Source organism: Chrysemys picta, chromosome 23 (assembly GCF_011386835.1).
Source record: "Chrysemys picta bellii isolate R12L10 chromosome 23, ASM1138683v2, whole genome shotgun sequence".
NCBI lineage: Eukaryota > Metazoa > Chordata > Testudines > Emydidae > Chrysemys > Chrysemys picta.
This window is the reverse complement of record NC_088813.1, coordinates 9,567,231-9,588,444: the sequence shown is the minus strand read 5'-3', so window position 1 is coordinate 9,588,444 and position 21,214 is coordinate 9,567,231. Positions and strand designations below refer to the sequence as shown.

The following is a 21,214-nucleotide window of genomic DNA, read 5'->3' as shown; positions in this document are numbered from 1 at the left end:
ACTGTAGCTAGACGCCCAGAGACACTAGCATCAGAGTGTCACCTCCCCGATTGGGTAACGTGAGAGCTCCTGTGCACGCGTGTGGGCAGAAACGTGAACATGGGAGACGCAGCGGTTCCCCTCTGGGCATTCTCGCGGGACCCCGAGCCTGGCACCTGAGCCTTGCTGGGGGATCCGCTCCCCAGCGCGAGCTGAGCTCACACCCTCTACCCATCAATTCATTGCCCCCGCCTTGTCCCGGGGGGCTTCCCCCTCCATTCCTTCCCTCGATCCTTGCCCCCTCCCGCTTTACCCTCCAAGATTAACCATGCCCTCCCAACGTGGCGGCCCAGGCCTGCGTCCCTGGGTGTTAGGGGCCAAGCTTGGTGCCTCCCCTCCCCCCGAGCCCCCCCCAGAACGTACCCTGTAACAAAACCTCGTTGTCCGGTTGGCACTTTAGATGACACTACAATGAGGTGACTGTAAAAGTGTCCTCGGGGTGTTGCTCTACCATTGGACCCAAAAACCCGCTCTTCTGGGCCGCGGCCATGATCGGATGCCCTTGGGGCGGGAAGCTCGGGTACCTGTAGTTGTCCTGCAGCTGCAGCATAGAGTCTCTCGGTACTGGGGAGATATTCAAGTCATTCATCAAGGGGCAAGCGTACGCCCCCCGGTGGTGAGCCCTGGCCATCTCGAGGGGCTCCTTCTCGCCCTTGGAGGGGTTGCTCAGGTGGGGGTTGAGGCAGGAGGCGTCAGCCCTCCCCATGAAGTCCACCAGCAGGCCGGCCCCGGGTTTGTTTTCGTAGGGGGGGCTCCTGGTGCTGGAGTTGGGGGAGTACCAGTAGCTGGGGTTTTTGCAGCTGGGGGAGTCGTAGAGGGGCTGAGGCATGGGGAGGTCTCGGCAGGCCATGTGCGTGGGGTGGGCCAGGCCGCTCCCCGGCATGCTGTGCTTGAGTGATTCGCAGGCCGGCAGCTTGCGGATGTCGCTCGGCCGCAGGTCCTCCTTGAAGGCCAGGGTCGGGGAGCAGTTAGGCGAGAAGACTTTCTGCAAGCTGGCTTCGAACACCGTCTGCTGGGCCGGGGCGGCCAGCTGGTGCGGCAGGGTGGGGAAGTGTTTGCTCTCCAAGTCCGTCTGGCCCAGGCCGGGGGAATCGCTCTGAAAGCCTTGGACGAAGGTCCCGTCGGAAGGGGTGGAGGGGTTCATGGAGTAGGGCCCAGCGTAGTCGCCCGGCTCTCGCTCGCCGATCCCGAAGCCCCGGGACTGGGAGGGGAGCGGGGACATGCTGCTGTCGCCGCTGTAATAATCCAGCCCCAAGTCCGTGCTCTCTTGAAACAGCGCGTTGACCTGCTGGGCTTTGGTGGAGAACTTGGCCTTCCCCGTGCCCCGCTCCTTCTTGGAGGCGCAGGCCCCTCGGGAGCCCCGCGGTTGCCTGGGCCCCGTGCTTCTCTTGGAGGGATACACCGAGGAGGAGGAGGAAGAGGAGGAGAAGTTCAGATGGGAGGCGTCGAACATGTCCACCTTCTTCCGCCTTCCCCGCCCGGGCTTGGAGCTGCTCTGGAACAGGACGCTCTGATTCCAGTTGTAACCCGGGGCCGAGGAGGCCTCGTTCCAGTCCATCATGAGCTTCTCCAGGCTGGACAGGCTGGACTGGCCTTCGCTGGACGAGGCCTCGCTGTTGGCCCGCCTGTACCCGGCCGGCTGATTGAACTGGGTGCTGTCGGAGGAGGACTCAGAGAAGGTCTCCGAGACTGTTTGCTGCTTGGCCTTCTGGGGGGTGTAGTTGGAGATGTCCAGGATGACGTTGGGTTCATTGATGTGGCACTCGAAGCCCGGGTTATAGAGCTGGCTGAAGGCCTCGGAGCTCCAGTCCAGCCCACCGTAGCCTTGTCGGAAAGTCCACTGGGCAGCGCTGGGGAACTGTCGGCAGTTCTCGGACGAGGGCTGGAAAGAAGCCGAACCTTTGGGGACCATGTAGCCGCCGGGGGACACGGTGCTGGCTCGGCTGTCGCACCTTAGGGGCGTGTGCGAGGAGCTGGAGAACTGTCCCGGCTCGGAGCTGGTGAAGAAGGAGGCCTTGCTGAGCGGCAAGCTAGGCCCCACCGTCTGCTGGGCGTAGCCGGCGCTGTGGGCGCTGCTGGGGGACGAAGGGAGGCTGTTCCCGCTGCCGTAGGCGAAGCTGCAGTCCTTGTTGTTGGGACAGTCTTGGGCAGCGGGGTACTGCTTTCCCGGCTGGAACACGCTGGAGGGCGTCATGCTCTGCCCCGAGCCATAGCTGCCGTACTGGGCGTAGCTGGCGGTGGCGGTGGGGTGAGTGGTGGGCGACCTGGAGACGGCCGAGGGCGGCACCAGCTTCTGGAAAGCGTCAGCCCCGCGGCAATCCGAGGCGGCCTGGGAGACCCCGTAGCCGGCTGCCCGGCTGTGGGAGAAGGACTGCCGGCTCGGCATGACCGCATGGAAGGGTGCCTCGGTGGTGGCGGCGGCAGGGGGTGTGACTTTGGCGCTCCTGCCTGGGTAGGAGGCCAGGCCCCGCTGGCTGGGCATGGTGTTGGGTGGGGCTGTGTAGGTGGCCGAGGACTTCCGTGACTCGGACCGCGAGGCCGACAGGGCAAAGTCCAGCAGGTCTGAGGAGTCGTCCGAGTCCAGCAGGGAGCGGAAGTAGCCAGTGAAGAGGTTGTGCCTCTCCTGGTTGACCTCCGTCTGGGAGGATGGGTTGCTCCCGGTGAAGAAGCCGGCCCGGCTGGAAGAGCTGGACTCCAGCGCCGAGGAGTGGAACGCCCGGGACTCTGCCCCTTGGTAGCTGCAATTCCTGCTCGCCTGGCTGGAGAGGTGGCCGTGGTGGGGCGCCCACGGGCTCCCCTTGTCCCCGGCCCACTCCGAGGTGCCGTCACTGAAGTTCTGGCTGGGGTTCTGCTCTGGAAAGAGAACCCCGTTCTTGCGAGCTCGCCTCTTCCGCTTGGGCTTCCCCACGGGATCCGGCTCTGGCCGGCCCCTCTTGCGCGGGTGGACGGGGTCGGCGTGCACGGCCGCGGGGGCCTTCTTCTTTTTCCCGATGCCCTCGAAGAAATCGCTGAAGGAACAGCGGGACGAGCGGGCGGCGTGGCCCCCTCCCCGGCCGCCAAAGCCGCCCGCCTTGCCCCCGCGCCGGCGGAAGCCCTGCACCCTGTGCAGGAAGTGGGAGATGCTCTGCGTATCGGGGGCCTGGTGGATGGACTCGGGCTCACTGGGGGTCCAGCAGCGTGGTGGGGAGCAGCGCCCTGAGCACTGGCTCTGCCGGTTCAGGAAGGCCAACTTGGCCAGCACATCCGAGTAGTCGGCCTTGCTGTCGTTGGTGTCGGCGATGTAGGAGGGCTGGGGCGAGGCCAGTTTCTGCTTCCTCCTCCGCCTCTTCTTCACCTCCGGGGTGGGCTCCTTGGGCTTGCCTGGCCCCAGCAGCAGGTTTTTGGGGGGTCGCCCCCGTTTGCGCTTCAGGATGATGGGCATCTCCCCCGGGGGGAAGACCACCACCACATTGCGGCCATTGTTCTTCATCTTCAGCAGCGGGGTGGGCTCCATGGACGTGCGGGCCGTCAGCTCCTTGCCCTCCACGCTCAGGTTGCTGCTGAGGGAGGAGACCTTGTAGGTGGTCTTGTTCCTCCGCCCCAAGGAGACGGGGATCTTGGCCATCTTCACCACCATCTTGCGCACCCCGCGGCATTTGCCCTTCTTGGCCTGCAGGGCTGCCTTCTGGACGTCGTTGGCCTCCGGGATGGGAGCTGCCAACAGGATGGATACGCTGGGCTCGGGCGGCCCCGTCGCTACCTCTGCTGGCACGGCCAGGGGAAGGACTCGGCTCTCGGCAGACACCTCCGCCCTCCGGCCCCGCCCCGCCCGCCGCCGGCGACCGAGCATCTTTGGTTTGTCTGTTCTGCGCAGTGCGTATTTCCGGTGGTCGTCCCCGCCCCGCCCCGCGCCCCGCCCCGCGCAGGAGCCCCGCTTCATCACCTCTCCCAGCCGGCAGCTACTGAGGCGGGGCTGGAGCGCATGGGACCCCAGGGGCTCGGCTACCATGAGCTGGGGCTGCGGCTCCAGCAACTTGGGCAGGGGCCCTAGAGACGGAGGGTCCAGTAACTGGGCCTCGGGATCGAGCAGCTGGGCTTGGGAGTCTAAGAGCTGCGGGTCCAGTGATTCGGGCAGAGTGTCCAGGCCCTGGAGTCCCAGAGGCTCCGACAGGGGCTCCAGGGCCTGGAGCTCCAGAGACTCCGACAAGGGCTCTAGAGACTGGAGCTCCAGAGACTCGGACAAGGGCTCTAAAGACTGGAGCCCCAGCGACTCTGGCAGCGGCTCTAGACTCTGCAGCTCCAGAGACTCGGGCAGGGGCTCCAGAGTCTGGGCATCTAGGAGCCGAGGCTGGGACTCGAGAGATTGAGAATCTAGTAACTGGGACTGGGAATCGAGCTCCTGGGCTGATAGCAACTGGGGCTGGGGCTCCAGAGATTGAGTCTCCAGCAACTGGGCCCCTGGACAGCCCAGCGAGGCCAGTTCGCTCAGTATATCTGCGTCAGCCAGCTCAGAATAATCCGTGGTGTCTGGCTCGGAGCAGCTGGCTTCGTCTGGGTTGCCGGGTGGCTTCGAGGCCGGGGCAGCGCTGCTCTGGCATCCTGGCAGCTGGGGACTTTCCCTGCCCCCCTCCATCTCCTCCTCAGAGAGGGCAGAGTGAGTCTGCCGGAGTGGCTCGGGTTTGGCGTTGCACTGTCCCACCCTCTCCTCCGGGCTGCGAATGCTGTTGGCCAGCGTGGCCGAGGAGAAGAAGCTGTACTGGAGATCTCGGTCCCCGGTGCTGGCCGGCGTCCGGCTCTCCTCGCCGGGGGCCGGGTGGTTGTTGAGCCGCAGGCTGCCGCAGTCCAGGTGGACGCCGCTGTTCTTCAGGTCCTCGGAGAGCCGGTTGAGGTCCTTCATGATGTCGATCAGCTGCACCACCGGGTGGAGGTTGATTCGCCCGTTACCGCACTTGCTCTTCAGCAGCGAGACGATGTTGTCGACGTTGCAGCGGCCGGAGGCCAACGTCGCATTGGAGAAGGTCTTGGGGGCGCGGTCGTGGATGGCTGTCTCATCCAGGCCCCCCACCAGGATCCGGGGGTCGCTGGCGCAGCCCAGAGCGTTGGCCGAGAAGTCCTCTCCCTTGGTGGGACCAAGGGCGTGGAGGTTCTGGCTCCTGTCAGCCGGGTCCCCATGGAGCAGCGAGCTGGACTGGTGCTCCCGGCCCAGCGCCGGGCAGGAACCCTCAGGGAAGCTCAGCACGCTGCAGGATAAGGCCTTCTCTGCCGGGCACGCTGCCGGCCTCTGCCCAGGATGCCCTGCCTGGTAGAACTTGGGCTCGCGGACGTAGTCAGGTGAGCTGCGGATGGCACCAGACGTCACCACTGGGCCTGGGGGCTTCACGCGCATCCTGAACTCCTCCTCCCCCGGGTGCCTCTTGGTGGAACAGTTGCTGACATGGGTGTCGGGGAAGCCGATGCATGGACCTGAAACAGGCACAGAAGCAAAGTCAGGCTCTTAATGCAGGGCAGGGCAGCGCTGGGCCAGCTAGCGTGGCACCCTGCGGACTTCCAAGGGAGGGGTGAATGCTCCATAAAGCATGGTACGGCGATGCCTCCTGGGGAGGGCTGGAAGGGACGGGCCCGGTACACCTGGACTGTCCCTGCCGGTGTTTGTCCAAGCTGTTCTTAAAACCCTTCAAAAACGGGGAGTCCACAAGCACCCTAAGGATCTTGCTCCAGAGGGGAACCCGTCGGGAGCCGGAAAGCGTCTCCTGCTAGCTAAGCTAGAGCCCATCACAAACACCCTCCATCCCTCTCCAACACAGAAGCCACAGCCGATGCCCGCTAGCAAAATCCGCCCCCCCCCAGCGGAAGCCTGCCAGGGCTGGACCCCTACCCCGCTCTATGGCAGCGTCCCAGGCATCCCTGGGGCCCCCTTACTCACAGAGCTCCCTGCCCCAGCCCCGGTACGGGGTCAGAACTGAAAGCCCCTCTGGGGAGAGCCCACCCGCGGGGGCAGGGGAACGGGAGCTGCTGGGAATTGTTTACAGGGGTGAGGCCGTCGATACCCAAACTGCCCCCCAGCCAGTCTTGCGGCTGCCCCACAGCCCCCCTTGCAGGGCCCTGGCCGGGTGAAAGGCCCCAGGAATGGCACTTACCCTCGGCCTTGCTGCTCCGGCTGTTACACTTGAGTTCTCTGCAAAGGGAAGAGAAGAGGCGTTTAGCCCGGAGAGCAGAGCCGTCTCTGCACAGCCTGGAGCTTAGATTCAGCTCAGAGACCCCAGCCCTGTTTCTGCAGCCCCCCCCCGACTCCCCGCCCTCACCCTGGGCTGGGGCAGACTCTGGATGGCTAACTCACTCCGAGCTCCCCTGGCTGGCACGGCCTGTCGATTTCGAATGTGCCCATCACCGTGGTATTGGGGCCACGGTAAGAATTCCACAGCAGGGGCCGCTCCCATGGAAACCAGCGGGGGTTGCATGCGCCTATGGCATGGGCTGGATTTGGCCCAAAGCTCTGGCACCAAGGCAAGGATTGAAGGCATCTCGCTAACCCTTTCATTCGATGCAGGCTGAGCCCTGGCTGGCCCCCAAGGGGCAAGTGCCCTTCTGCTGCGATCGGGCAGGGTAAAACCAACACCGGAGCATGGGATTTGGGGCTCCGTCTGCTCCTTTCAAACACAGGTAATGCACCTGCCCTGTGCCTGGCCTCGCACGCCTGAGCTACGGGCAGGGGATCTGCCTCGGGCCTCGCACGTCTGAGCTACGGGCTGGGCCTCGCACGCCTGAGCTACGGGCTGGGGATCTGCCTTGGGCCTCGCACGCCTGAGCTACGGGCTGGGCCTCGCACGCCTGAGCTACGGGCAAGGGATCTGCCTCGGGCCTTGCACTCCTGAGCTACGGGCTGGGCCTCGCACGCCTGAGCTACGGGCTGGGCCTCGCATGCCTGAGCTACGGGCTGGGCCTTGCACGCCTGAGCTACGGGCAGGGGATCTGCCTCGGGCCTTGCACGCCTGAGCTACGGACTGGGCCTTGCACGCCTGAGCTACAGGCAGGGGATCTGCCTCGGGCTTTGCACACCTGAGCTACAGGCTGGGGATCTGCCTCGGGCTTTGCACACCTGAGCTACAGGCTGGGCCTTGCACGCCTGAGCTACGGGCTGGGGATATGCCCCGGGCCTCACATGCCTGAGCTACGGACTGGGCCTTGCACGCCTGAACTACGGGCTGGGCCTCGCACGCCTGAGCTACGGGCTGGGGATCTGCCTTGGGCTTTGCACACCTGAGCTACAGGCTGGGCCTTGCACGCCTGAGCTACGGGCTGGGCTTTGCACGCCTGAGCTATGGGCTGGGCCTCGCACGCCTGAGCTACGGGCTGGGCCTCGCACGCCTGAGCTACGGGCTGGGCCTCGCACGCCTGAGCTACGGGCTGGGAATCTGCTCTGGGCCTTGCACACCTGCCCTTAGGCTGGGGATCGGCCCCGGCCCTTGCAGCCTGTCCCATGGGCCGGGATGCTGCCCCTGGACTTTGTACACCTGCTCCACAGTCCCTGGACCTTCTGCACATTTTCCAGCCTGCTCCTTCAGCCTCCTGGTCCCTTTGCACCAGACGGAGAGTGCCAAGCAGCCCACGCCAAGGGAAAGGGCTTTGTGGACGTACCACCGCTAGGTGTCCCCTGTGAGCTACGGATCCTCCTCCAAGTGTTGATGCATATTAACCAGCTAAGCCTGTGCACTCCTGGATTCCTTCCCCACTGCCCCCTCCCCTTCCCCGTCAGCAGAGCTACTCCCACCTACTGCTTAAAGTTTGCAACCTGCGCTCCTTGTGGCCTGAGAGAAAGCCCCTTTGTATTCCCCTTTGTGCCCGGCCAGCCAGCCCTTTCCTTCCACCCAGTCGCCTGGAGAAGCAAGCACCTGGCACTGAGGTTTGGAAATGGATCCATTACAGCCCGGCCGTCCCCGCCCCCCATCCCGGGTCTGCAAGGAAGGAAGGGGACGGGAGAAAGAAAAGTTCTTTGTTCCCAGCGTTTCCCGAGGATGGATGGGCCCGGAGAGGAGACGCCCCAGGCCCCATCTCCCCCGCGCCCCACAGGCAGTGAGGGGCTCTTCAGGGAACCTGGCTTCATTCCTCCTTCCAGAGCAGAGAGGGCCGGGGTCTGGCTCCTGGCGATCAGGCTGGGGACCCTCGTCAGCAGCCCGAGGCGAGGAGAGAGACCCCCATGTAATGTCCCCCACCTTGATGGGCAGCTCGTCTTGCAATGGGGGGCGCTCACCCCAGCACCGAGCAAATCTCCACCCCCGCACACCCATCAGTTGTCCACTCTGGATGGCAGGAACCCAGCCCCCCTCACAGAGCCAAGCTCTTCGTGGGGGGTGACGCCGTTCCTTGAAGAACTGTACGTAGCTGCTTCGGGGTTCTCCCGTCGCTGTGGTCAATCCAGCTCCCCGAGAGGCAGTCGCTAGGTGAACGGAAGATCCCTTCCACCCGCCCAGCCACGTCAGGGCCACCGCGCTACGTCTCACAGGGCGTGGGATTTTTTGCAGCCCGGTCGCCCTACGTTTTAGCTGTGCGACCAGGCCCGCTACTTGGAGCCGTATGCTGCTAGGACCGATAGCACCTAGAGAAGCGGGAGGCTCCCCCGTTTGGCCCAGTGAGGCGCGAACGCCAGCACTATTAAACAGGCAGCAAACACCCCCTGTGCAGCAGGGGGGCTGGGGTGGGACCCAGCAAGGACGCAGGCTGCTCTCAGACTGGGCCCAGCTGTTCCGGCCTTGTGGCTTGAAACAGGCTAAATAAGGAGGAGCTGCTGGCTTCCTCCCCCCCGCCCTGGAACCCCATGAGGCAGGAGTCTTCCCCCACTCCCGCCAGCAGCAATTTGCAAGACAGCAGGAGAGGGGGAGGGGTTGGTCCACCCCTCCCCCACCCTTGCCACAGGGTAAATCAGGGAGGGGTGGGCATGGGAGGGCACTCAGCATCCTTCCCCAGAGGCTGGAACTCCAAAGGAGGGTAGGACACCCGAGGGTCAACTTCTGCCTCCTCCCACCAGGCCTCGTCCCCCTTTGCACCCCTCCTTCTCGCTCCCTGTTTAGCATTCCTCCCCCGCCCCACCTTACTGCCCCCTCCCCAGCTTTCACCCGGGGTTTTCAATGGCTCCTGTCCTGCTCCGAATCCCTCCCACCCCCAAAGCCCCTCCGCCCCCGGCGCCGCTCATGGAAAGTTGCTGCAGCAGGAAGTGACCTCAGCTTTTTGGCAGGCCCTGCTGGGCACTGCCGTGTGCTAGGCGCGGCCCTGAGCCCGGCTGGGCGCTGCGCCATCCAGCACCCTCTGCAGGCCGGGACAGAAGGCCCCCCGTCTCCACCCCGCCTGCCCCAGCTCGGCCATTTCAGCCCCACCACGTGTCCCTCCTTTTCCAGCGTCGTCCGCCCCACGGACCGGCTCAAGATCCTGGTTTCTGGGGCCTGCCTTTCACACACCGGCAGGGGCCCTGGCTCCCCTTCCTCTCCCGCCCCCTCCCCCTGAGAACACCCGGTGCTTAGGGCTGCCGTTTCCAGGCAACGCTTGGCCAGATGTGGAGTGAGAAGGGTCAGGATCCCATGAAAAAGCACCAGCGCCAGCAGGGATCAAACGCAGCGGCGCTGTCGTTATGTGCGGGGCGGGAGGAGAGGCGGGGCGGGCCAGTGGCTGCAGCAGGGGGGAACGGGTACACCAGGACTGTGGGCCAGTCGCTTCATTGCCCCGTGCCTCAATTTCCCCTCTGGGTTAATGATACTGACCAGCCTCCCTGGGGCGGAACTGCCACGGACAGAGGACGCAGTGCCGGGCGGTGGGGAAGCTCCAGATATTGGGCCCTGTCTCTCCCCTGCACGGGCGCAGAGAGGGGCACTGGCAGACGTGGCTGGGGTGAATGGGTTATTTCATTGCACTTAGAAAACAGGCTGCCTGCCCGGGCAAGTCGCCACGGCCCACGGTGGCTATTCGCAGGCAGGTTCTCTGTGCAGCGTGCAGCCCGGGGCCTGCGCTCCCCCAGCGTGCTCAAGGGGCAAGCTCCACGGGGAGTCACTGACAGCAGCCAGGCTGGCCAGCAGAGCTGGGTTTTGGCTAAGTGCTGGGTGGGTTTTTAGCTGGTGAGGGGTAGCACTAGCTTATTATGGGCAAGCGCAAGATCTAGGCAAGCGTTCCCTACATAGCTGTGCCAGGGCCCCTCAATCCCAACCTGCAGCCCCGCCAGCCCTGGAGTCACCATTCAGCACAGAAAGATCAGACAGCCAGAAACACTGAGGTGCCCCCTCCCGAACAAAATAGAGGTGGAGGTCTTGAACAGAGGTGGGCAAAGCCCAGAGCCGAGCATTTGTCCCCTCCAAGCTGGGCGTTCTGATGAACGGAGCTGGCTCCAAACCCAGGCTGATGAGGGTTTGCAGACCTGACCCCTCACTGCCCATCCTCAGTCCGGAGTGCCAGGCTAGGGCGAAGTGCCCAGGTGCTGCCACCCCCTTTGCTCACCGCCCACCCCAGGCCAGCTGCAGCAGAGAGTGAGACGCTCGCCGCGGGGCAAAGGCAGGTGCTCCAGGGGAGGCAGCGCTGGCAGGCCCAGCCCGGATTCAGCTGCTGGGGGTGGGGGGAGAAACACAAAGGCCCCATTCAACCCTGGGCACAGCCCGTCTGCAGCACGCCTGCTCAGCCGAAGGGGCAGGGGAGAGACAGGCAGCACAATCCACCCGCATGGCTGCCCCAGAACAGGCGTGAATCAGAGCCGCAGGCCCAATTTCAGATGGCCCCGGCCTCCCGTGCTCTGGGAAAAATAAAACACAGAGCTGCTCCCCCATCTCCTATAGATAACATGGGGCTGCCCCTCATCCCCTATGATAACACAGGGCTGCTCCCCCATCCTCTATAGATAACATGGGGCTGCCCCTCATCCCCTATAGATAACATGGGGCTATCCCATCCCCTGTAGATAACACGGGGCTTCCCTCCATCCTCTATAGATAACCTGGGCTGCTCCCCCATCCCTTATAGATAGCACGGGGTTGCCCCCATACCCCATACATAACATGGAGTTCTCCACACCCCCTATAGATAACCCAGGGCTGTTCCCATCCCCTATAGATAACACGGGGTTGCCCCATCCCCTGTACATAACACGGGGCTGCTCCTGTTCCCTATAGATAACACAGCGCTCCCCGCATTCCCTACAGATACCACAGGGCTGCCCCGTCCCCTATAGATACCATGGGGTTGCCCCCATCCCACGTAGATAACACAGGGCTGCTCCTGTCCCCTATAGATAACACTGGGCTGTCCCCATCCCGTATAGATAACACGGGGTTGTCCCCATCCCCTATAGATAACACGGCGCTCCCCACATCCCCTACAGATACCATGGGGCTGCTCCCATCCCTACAGATACCACGGGGTTGTCTCCATCCCCTACAGATACCACAGGGCTACCCCCCGCCCCGCGCAGAGAACACGAGGCTGCCCTGCGCCCTGGAGCCATTACCTTGGCCGCGAGTGCTTGCAGTGCAGATTCACTTTGAAGTTCCTCTCGCCGCCGTCCGCCTCGCTGTCGGGCTGGCGCAGCCCGGAGCCCTGGGCGCGCTGGAACCACTCGGCTGGCGGGCTGGCTCCGTTTTCCAGGCCGATGGGCTGGCAGGCGAGGGAGCTCCCATCTGTGAAAGAGCAGCACACAGGCCCGGGCGCGTGAGCTGAGGGGGAATGCAGGGTCCCGCGCTGGCAAGGGAGAACTTGGCGGTGACGGGGGTTTGTTCCAGCCACAGGTGAATGGGCCCAGAAATGCCCTTCCCGCGGGCGGAGGGGGGGCAGCGACGGCGCCTGGGGCGCAAAGGGGCAGCGGCTCTCGCCCACCCCCACCCCCTGCATGGCAGGCCCCGGGGAGGCTTATGTGAGCAGCAGCAGCAGCAGAAGAGAGCCCAGCAGGGCCCTTTGCTGAATCGTGCTCCACTCTGGCATCTTAAACACAGGCTCCCACAGGGTTATTCAGCCTGTGTGCGCGTGTGTGAGTGTGAGAGAGAGCGAGCGAGCGGGTACAGATAGCAGCACAGGCATTCACGCCTACCCATCTGTCTGCAACTGTCTGTTTGTCTAAGCCGCTCTCTCTCCCTCTCCACCCAAATGTGCCGGAGAGAACTGACAGGCTCCCTCTGGCCACCGAGTGAGGGGGGACGCGGGCGCCTCCTTCTCCCCCCACGCCCAAGGTCACTGCTTGGGCAGCGTTCTGGACACAGACGGCTTTCCGTCAGCCCGGATGGACGCACGGATGTCCACAGGGCCTCGGCCTGTCCCGGCGGCATCAGCCACAGGCCTCGTGCTGACATTGCCAGTGTATTTCCAGGGCCCAGCCACCACTCCTCAGTTCGGCCCCATCCCCATCTCGCACTTTCTTGGCTTCTCTGGCTCGCGTCTGTTTGTCCGTCTGACTCAGGATCTACCAGGGCCCTGGAGGAAGTCAGCCAGGCTCTGAGCTCTGCATTAGGGCTCCCCCTGCCTGTGGGTGTGCTGCTGGGTTGTGGTTTTCGCTCTCTTTGTGTGTTGGTGCGGATGTGCGGGCGCTAGTGTGTGTGTGCATGCCTCTGTCTCCGTCTCTCCCAGATTGTGTCGCTCGTTCTTTGTGCGATTGTGAGTCGGTGTTATTGTGTGGCGACCAGCCCCTCCTGGGTTGTGGGCCCGCGTCTGCGTTTGTACGGGTGTCTCCGTCTCTCTTCCTCTGTATCGTTACGTGTGTGTGTCTCTCTGTATCTTTGTGTGTCTGCCGGTGCCTCTCCCATGTGTGTCTGTCTGCTCCACACACACACACACACACACACATACACACACACACACACACACACAGCATGATCCAGACTGTTCCCGTTGCCTGCATTAGCGTGACAACTTATCAACAAGGCAGAGAAGGAGAATTCAAACCTGTCAGTTACTCAGTCCACATCTCTCCCCCTCCCCATCCTTGGGTCTCCTGCCTGGCAGGGAAATGCAGGCAGCTCTGTCTCCAGCCCTGCAGAGAGCGGCTGCTGCTGGCCTGGACGGTGTAGAGTTACACCAAGGGGCAATGTAAAATATGCACTAGAAAGACCGGTCTAGTCTCTCATGCAGCTGCTAATGTGCCCGGAGCTGGGAGCTGCTGGAGGAGAGGCAGGAAGCGCACAGACGACTTTCCAGAACAGCCCCCGGGGTACCAATCCCCCCCCCCCCCCCCGCACATGCTGCTTTCCCTTTTAATTCAAGTGAAACGTGGAGAGACTGAAAACCAGTCAGGGACTGGGAGCCTGCCCTGCTGCCGGGACTGGGATGGGGCCAGAGCCGTATCTCGGTGAATCAAGAGCGGCTACCTCGGGTTCGGGGCAGTTACTCCAGCTTGACGCCGGTATAAATCAGGGCAGGCCGTGGCCAGGGCGATGCAAGCTCATGCCACGCACAGCCGGCGAACACCCAGTCACAAGGACACCGAGTCACCCGGCCACACCCAGGGCAACACACACGGCACACACGCACCCCGAGAGACGCGCGCACAGTCACCGACACACACACACACACAGCTCCTGCCAGCTTCTGCACGGGCTCCTCTCTGCCTGTAACAAGACCACACTTGCTAAGGGTTATTAAAGCCTCTTAACGACTAGGCACAGACCTGAGCAGCTGCCGAGCAGACAGAGGGGAGGCGACTCCCCCCCCACTGCTGGCCCCCAAAAGGCAGAGGGGCTGGAGCACATGGCTCTGTGCTAGGCATAGGGGTGGGATATGGGGACCTGCAACATCTGACGGGTTCAGCTGCTGTTGCCGTAGGATGGGCAAGTGGGGGATGCTCACCTGGCCAGGACAGAGACTGTGGCCTCCGCCCTCCACCCCTGCTCTGGGGCTTTTCCAAATGGAGGGCCGGGGCGCACCAGAACGCAGCCCCCTTGGCCGAGCGCAGAAAGCGGGTCCCCTGGGGCAGCGACGCGGACGTTGATGGGGCAATAGCAAGGCTTGCTCAAGCAGATAACCCTGGCGGGCTCCCGGCGAGCCTGGTGTGAACGCAGAGTAACTCCTCTGCGTTCCATGGGGGGTGACTCCGGATTCCCACCCACAACAGGGCCAGCAGAGCCTGCTGAGAACCGGAATGCGGGGGAGGGGGGCTCCAGGCCCCCAGAACAGACCTGTGACTCGCTCCCCCGTGTTATATAATGGGCACCGTGCAACACAGCCTCTTGCTCCTCTCCCAGACGGCCCCGGGCACTGCCCGCCCCCAATGCCCAGAGGGAGTTGGGGGGAGGGAGGCACCTCGTCACTGCTTGTGCCTAGGGGGTGGTGAGCTCCCACCCCGACCCACTGCCTGGCAGAGCCCAACCCCCCTCATCTGGGGTGTGCGGCGCGCTGGCAGACACAGCCCAGAGAGGGGTGGGAGTGGGCTGGGGAGGGGGCCCGGGGGAGGGGCCCGTTAGGCGGATGCTCTCTACACAATGTTCACTTTCACCTCCTCTGCTCCGCCTCAGGCAGCCTGCCACATGTTCTGCATTAGGCGCTCTGGACTTCACCATTCCCGGGTTGTTAGCCAGGGGGATTTTTTTCTCTCTCTCTCTCTCGCTGGTTACAAAACACGACTAGAGACCACACAAGAGAGAGAAGATGCATGGGGGGGGAAGAGATGCATGGGGGGGAGATGCATGGAGAAGCGGGGCGGGAGGGAGGAAGAGACACCGAAGGAGAGAGAAGAGCAATGCACGGGGTGTGTGAGAGAGAGAGATTGCAGGCACCTCTGTTTCCCACCTCCTGACCCCTGGAGCCTCGGGAAGATAACAGCCCTGAAGAGTGCTGACTCGCCTTTCAGAAATCCAATATCCTCCCGACTACCTGGGCTCACCAGCTCCCCCCTTCCCCCCAGCCCAGCATTAATCCTGCTGCTGAAAATCTTTAATTAGTTTAGCAGTTTCAGGCTTCCTGGTGGCAGGAAGCAGAAACGCAGACTCCGCGAGCCCTCCCCTCTCCTGGGAAGCTGTCCAGCGCCCTCTGCCCCACGCCGGAGGGATGGGGGGCACAGGGGGCTCCCTCTGAAGCTCTAATCCCCCCCCCACCCCGGAGGAGGTGACTCCGGGAAGGACATGGCCTCTTTCAAGGTGTTTATTTCAGTCTGGTGCTGAGCTGGGGGTGGGGGGAGCCAGCTGTGTTCAGGCCCACCTTGACCGGCTCTGAGCCCAGCAGACGGACGGACGGGGTGGCCTGGGCCAAGCGCGGAGGGGGAGAGCTAGGACAGGGCTTGTTTGCCCTGAGGACTAGCCCCCCCGGTCAGTGCCACAGCCCAGCCCCGCACGCCTGCACCAGGCTGATGGGGTAATGGAGAGGCGTCGCTCTGCCGCTCACCCACCCATGCAACAGCTGCTGGCCAGCGGTGCCGCGGGGAGACTGCATTAGGCAGGGGAGTGAGTGGTCATCAACCCAGCTGAAAGCCCAACCCCACCTAGTGCTGGGCGGCAGCGTCCCCTGGGGAAGGGACTTGCTCCGCACAGCCATCAGAGGAGCTAAGGGACATGAGATCCAAGTGGGAATGCCCTGCAGGACACGGATGAGCACTGGCCCTGAGGCCCGCCCGGAGACCACGGGATGGACAGACAAACAGCAGTCACCCAGCGGCTGTGCAGACTGGAGCGCTGGAGACATTTGCCGGGTCTGGACTGCGCCTGCTAATTCCTTCACTAACCAGGATGCTGCACTGAAACAGCGCCACACGCTGGCCCCCTTGGGCGCAGCCACCTGACCCTTCCCCTGGCTTCCCAGTTTGCCCGGCCGATTTGTCCTTGGCTCCAGAATTATTTCCCCCCTCCTAACAACCCCAGTGCCCGTCCTTGCTGGCGGGCCACTGGGGTGGCGAGACTGCAAATGTGGAACTCTCTCAACGCCCCCCCATCGCTCACCACTGTACCCCAAGCTGCTCCCTCCTTGCTCTTTCTGCCCCTCGGCCATTTGTAGATGGTGCTTTGTGGGCCCCCCACGCCCCCGGCCGTCACTGCTCAGCCCCCGCTGGCCCCAACCTGCTCCATCGAACAAATGTCCCGGGACCCAGGCAGGGGCTTGCTGACATGGATGGAGATCAGCAGGGTGCTGACTCCCCGGCAGGTGGGTTCAGAGGGTTTCTGTGTTTGTCCAACCTCCCCGCACTCAGCTCCTCTCCTGAGCTCTGCAGGGGGGCAGAGGAGATGATCTAATGGGCCCTTCTGGGCTTAAAAGCTACATGAGTCTAAACTGTAGGAGCACTCCCCTCTGTGGCCCTACGCGGCCCTGCTCCCCCCACCCCAGCGCTCACAATGGTGGGGCAGGCTCATCACCCCCCCTTCCACAGCTGGGGAAATCAGGGAAGGGCCACGAGCCAAAGCAAACAGTGAGGCAAGCAGCCCAGCCCAGCCGGCCTGGATTCCCAGGCCCATGTCCCCCACGCTGACACCTCAGCAGTGGGGGGGAGCCACAGAGAAGGGCTCAGAGCAGTGAGGGGCGGAAGAGGCCTTCAACAGAGACAGGGTGGACGGGGCGGAGGAGAGGCGGGGAGGTGGAGGTCACTTGGAGAGAGGAGCAGACGGTGTGTAGCGTCCCGGGGGCAGGAGCTCAGCCGTTACCTGGGTGGGGAGGCACAGGGAACCCCGGGGTTTCCCCGGGAAAGTCCCAACTTAAACCGATTCCCCGCACATCCAATGGGCTGCTTTATATCAAAAGAGAACAGAAGGAAGTATGCACCCGTGCCACCCACCACAGCTCTGCGCTGGGCTAGGGGAAAGAGAGCCAGAACGCTCTCCTCCCTCCCCGGGCGCACCCCCACAACCGGGGGTTCTGTTTCGTTTCATTCCAGACACAAAGTGCAGATGAAAAATGCCCGGGCCGGGGCTGGCCAGGTCCGAACCCCGCCCCGGGCCGCAGAGCTGTGAAGAGAAACAAATTCACATTCTCGGTGTAATAGGGAAACTGAAACGCCAAAAGAAAAACCCAGAACCACCTTCCTCAGGACAGTCAGTCCCGGTTCCGACACACTGATGCCCAGGAAGAATCTGGCCCCATGGCCACCTCTGTCCCTCTCCTGTCCGTGCCCATTTCTGTTCCCGCTCCATTCCTCAACTGCCTTCGCTTGCCATCTGGTGCAAGAGCCTTCTCCTGTGCAGCTCCCGGCTGTATTCGCTGCCTATTGCCAAACTGCAGGTCTTTCCTCCCTGGCCCAACCCTCCAAAGCTCATTCTCCCTCTCCGTCATCACAGTGACTGTGCTATTGAGTGCTCTGCGGCACGTGGGGGAAGTGAGGGAGGTGGAGGAGAAAAAGGAAGGATGGCGTTGTGGTGATGGCTGTGGACTGGGACTCGTCAGGGTGAGATTCAATCCCTGGCCTTGCTACAACCTTCCTCGGGAAAACCAATTCGTCTCTCTGTGTCTTGGCTCCCCATCCGCACAATGGGGTGTTAACCCTGCCTCTTGTCTATTTCTATCGGAAAGTCTCCGGGCAGGGCCTGCCTCGCCCTCTGTTTCTGTGCAGCACCTGGCACAACGGGGCCCTGGGTAATACCCTAGAGCAGGGGTAGTCAATTAGTTTTTTGCTAAGGTCCAAATTTCTCGGTCAAGGTAGAGCCAAGATCCAGACACCAGAGAAAATAATAAAAAATAACATCAACGACAATAAGAAGATTCCGGGGTCAGTTCAAAAGTATCTGGCGGTCCGGATTTGGCTTGTGGGCCGCTTATTGATTCCCCCTGCCCTAGAGCGATGCTATCCCAAAAGCAAGCGGCGGTACTTTGTAAACGCAGACTCCTTCAAAGCTAGGGGCTTTGAGAACAAGAACTGAGGGCTTAAGATGCAAACCGGAAGAACTACCCGGGATCACCCCCTCCCCATTCCCGCGCTGGTGAGACAGCTGACAGAGCATCAGTGAAGGACTCGGGGCTGATGGCAGCGGGGACGGTGCAGCCACAGACCTCCTGTCACCAAATCCTTGGATGCAAATGCACATGGTGTTCAGAGACCCGCCTGTGACGGATGCTGGATTCAGGAATAAGCCTCTTCCGGGATTCGCTGGCTGCCCAGCCCCGCAGGGCTCTGCAGCAGGCTTTCCAGAGGAAATGAACCAGGCACACGCTCGGCTGCTCTCACCCCCTGGCACCTCCTGTCCATGTTACTGCACATGAGGCTCGCCTCGCCGATGCCCCCGCTCCTCCAACGCATCACTGAGCCCCCCACCGGCCTGGGCGCGCTCCCGCTCGCCGCGTCGGTGAAGAGCTGGTCTGGATTCGCAACTCCAGCCTTTTCTCAAGGACCACCCCCAAGGAGCTTGTGTTGGGGGTACCTTGGCATAGCAACTGCAACCCTCGGCTTCCTCCCCCCCCCCATTCACACAGACACCCGGGGGAGGGCAGAGACCCCAGAAGAGAAATTTGTCCACACAGCTTTTTTAGTGCCCCAGAATCCTGACCTGAGAACCCCCCCCCGGCTAGACCACTCCTAGCTCCACCCCCATCTCTGCCAACTCCCTTCTGTACTGACGCAAAGCAGAGCAGAACTGCAGCCCCTCCATTCCTGCTGCGGTCCTGGGGCAGCCCACAGCCTTCCAGATCTCCTCTACTTTTCAGCAGGGGCAGCCGCTCTCACTGAACAGCGGTGGCGGCGGTAGCATGGCCAACCCCAGTGTTAAAAAATCATGAGTCAGACGCGCCCCAAATCACAAGATTTTTTTTTTTAAATCTCAAAACGTGGCGGCGGTCTTTTGTATTTGTCTTGCGTGTTCCCAAACGAGAAACTATCCCTCCACCCCCCCCACCCAATGAAAATGGAGGTTCTCACAAACTCCCATGACTCCAGGAGCCGGGTCCGTAGGAAACCCACAAAATCATTGCGAGACTCGCGCTCAAACCACGAGAGTCGGCAACGCGGCTGCAGATTGGCTGCGTGAAGACAGAGGAGCAGGTGGAGACCGAGAAAGCCATTTTATCCAGTTCATTTCAGCTGGGCAGCCAGGGTTTTGGAGGTGGAACAGCAGAGGACTGGGGGGAGAGGGGTGTGCGCGCGGAGGGATTGTTTGACCTTAACGATAGCCATCATCCTGCAGAAAAGAACAACCCTCTCCCCCCGCGCTCCCATCACTATTCGCGACACTCGAGCCTTCCACCGCTGACTCTTTTTGTTGGCATTTATAATGAGGAGACAGAACAGATGGCCAGAGTGTTTCATCTTAGGTAACGGGTCCAGCAGACTTACCTCAGCTGATGGGTTTCCTGGAGCTACACCGATAGCCCACTGGAGCTCTAGTCCACGGGAGCAGAGCTAGGTCCCATGGAGCTCTGCTGCCTGGAGCGGAATTGGGTAGCGAGCCGGGGAAGTTCTCTCCAGCAGAGATGGCCGCAACCCAGATCCACTCTAGCGGCGACAGCGAATGGAGCGAAATGTCACATGTGAGATGCTCCATGGCGGGCGCTGGGAGCCTAGCAGCGGGGTGCAGAATTGCTAGGCAGATGGCCCCGTTACGGGCACCGCCTGGGAAACTCCCACTCTTTGGATTTGGGTGGGAGACCTGGCACACGGAGCTGGCGACAAGCTAGCTCTCGGCAAGGGGTAGAAGCCTCCATCTGTGGAGCATCTACAGCGGCAGGCTTGGACACAGCCACCTGGCTGGCCCCCGCAGGGGTAATGCAGGCTCAGAAGACGAGGACCCCTGGAGGGTGCATTAGAGACAGTCCCCTCCTTCCTCGTGACTCTGGCACGTCACTTGGGATCTGGGCAGCGCACGCAAGCCCATGCACAAAGCCCGGCCATGCAGGGCTCTGCGCTAGACACAGGCAGTGGAGAGTTAAGTTCTCACCCAACAGAGAGCAGCATACCAGAGATCTTCGCGGCAGGCACCTCCTGCCTCTGTGACGCTCCGAGGAGTGGGGACGCCTCTGTCCCCCTCTCCAGCCACAACGCTTCCCTGCTGCAATCAGCCTGACCGACCCCCATGAGAACGTGGATCCACTGACTTCAACGGCTCAGCACCACCTCGCTCCAAAGAACTCTCGCCCGCTCTGGGCCCCACGTGCGGGCATGACCCTCCCACTCCTGGGCCCGCCCTGCTGCCTAACTCCACAAAGGCTGCTCTCCCAGTGCTGCGAGAGGCGTGTGCTCCCTTCGGGGGCAGCTCTGCTAAGAGACGAGACCACCGCAGGGGCACCGATGGCACCAGAGAGCTGGCTTCTCACCCCCCCTTGCCCTGTCAGCACGGCCGTCACACGGCGATCCTAAGAGAACCGCCTGGCCTCCTCCCCTGACCACGCACCTCACCAACACGGCTCATAGCAGTGCATTCTGGGAGCCTGGGCTTTCGGGCGACCTCCAACCCCCAAGCACTGCCCGGTGGGAAAGGATTAGGGAGCCCGTCTGACCCGGGAGCAGCTCAACGCGTCTGTCTCCCCATCCATGCTGGGTGGAAACCACGAGAGATGCTGCTGCTAAAGCCACACTGGATAGACAGACAGACTGACCGACCTCCTCCTGGGGCGCCCCAGCGCTCGGGCAGCTGTCAAGGGGGGCCGCTGACGCAGCCCAGGCATTGCGCGCTCCAAGGGGCCCAGCCTGTGGCTTCTTTCGGCTCCGTCCCACCCGGAGCAGACAGGGCCTTTGATGCTCGGCCCGCTTGGTACCAGTCAGCCCAGGGGCCTTTTCCCGCTGGAGCCAGTCGGTCTGGGCAGGGGTTGCCAGGCAACAAACTAGCCTCCCCGCACATGTGCGGGGTTCAACGGTGCAGCTGCCCCTTGGGGGGCGGGTGATTCTATCCTTAAAGGCCAGATTCTTCCCTGCCTCACCGCCCCTGGATCCAGGGGAGCTGGGCAGGGTTCGGACCCTTGTTTCCTACCTGGCTGGGGTGGAGCGACCGGGCCTGCCTCCCTCCAGCCCCTTCCCTCCCCACCCCTTCCCCTTCCTCGGAGGGGCTCAGGGAAGGTGCTTCGGCGGAGGAGGTGGGGCTTGGGAAATCAGCCGACAGATGGACTGCCGAAGCCGTGGCACCTCGGCCGCCTGGAACAGAGAGCTGCAGTTCAGAGAGCTAGCAGGGAAAGGGCTAAATTTAGCTGCCTGCCTCAGTGCCAGCTTTGTTCCCCCGCCCCGGTGCTCCTCTCCTCCAGCAGCTCCCTGGCCCAGCATGCCTTGCAGGGCTGAGCGGCCCTGCCGACGCCTGCCTCTGCTCTCAGCTTTATTGTGCCAGGTGTGGTTGTTTCCCACCTCGGGCCC

At 62.8% G+C, this 21,214-nt stretch overlaps 1 protein-coding gene across 6 annotated transcripts in view; it reads right to left on the bottom strand.

The window, feature by feature from the left end:
• Positions 1-21,214, bottom strand: part of AHDC1 (AT-hook DNA binding motif containing 1) — a 110,170-nt gene that overhangs the window by 11,439 nt on the left and 77,517 nt on the right. For 5 of the 6 annotated variants that reach the window (XM_065576959.1, XM_065576958.1, XM_065576957.1 and 2 more), the window contains 3 exons: positions 11,495-11,663; positions 6,156-6,193; positions 403-5,481 (listed from right to left, as the gene is read on the bottom strand). In XM_065576959.1, the coding sequence (XP_065433031.1) occupies positions 446-5,481; positions 6,156-6,193; positions 11,495-11,663 (5,243 nt within the window). In that variant the 3' untranslated portion in view covers positions 403-445. The remainder of the gene's footprint in view (positions 1-402; positions 5,482-6,155; positions 6,194-11,494; positions 11,664-21,214) is intronic. The other variant, XM_042860169.2, reaches the window with a different exon arrangement.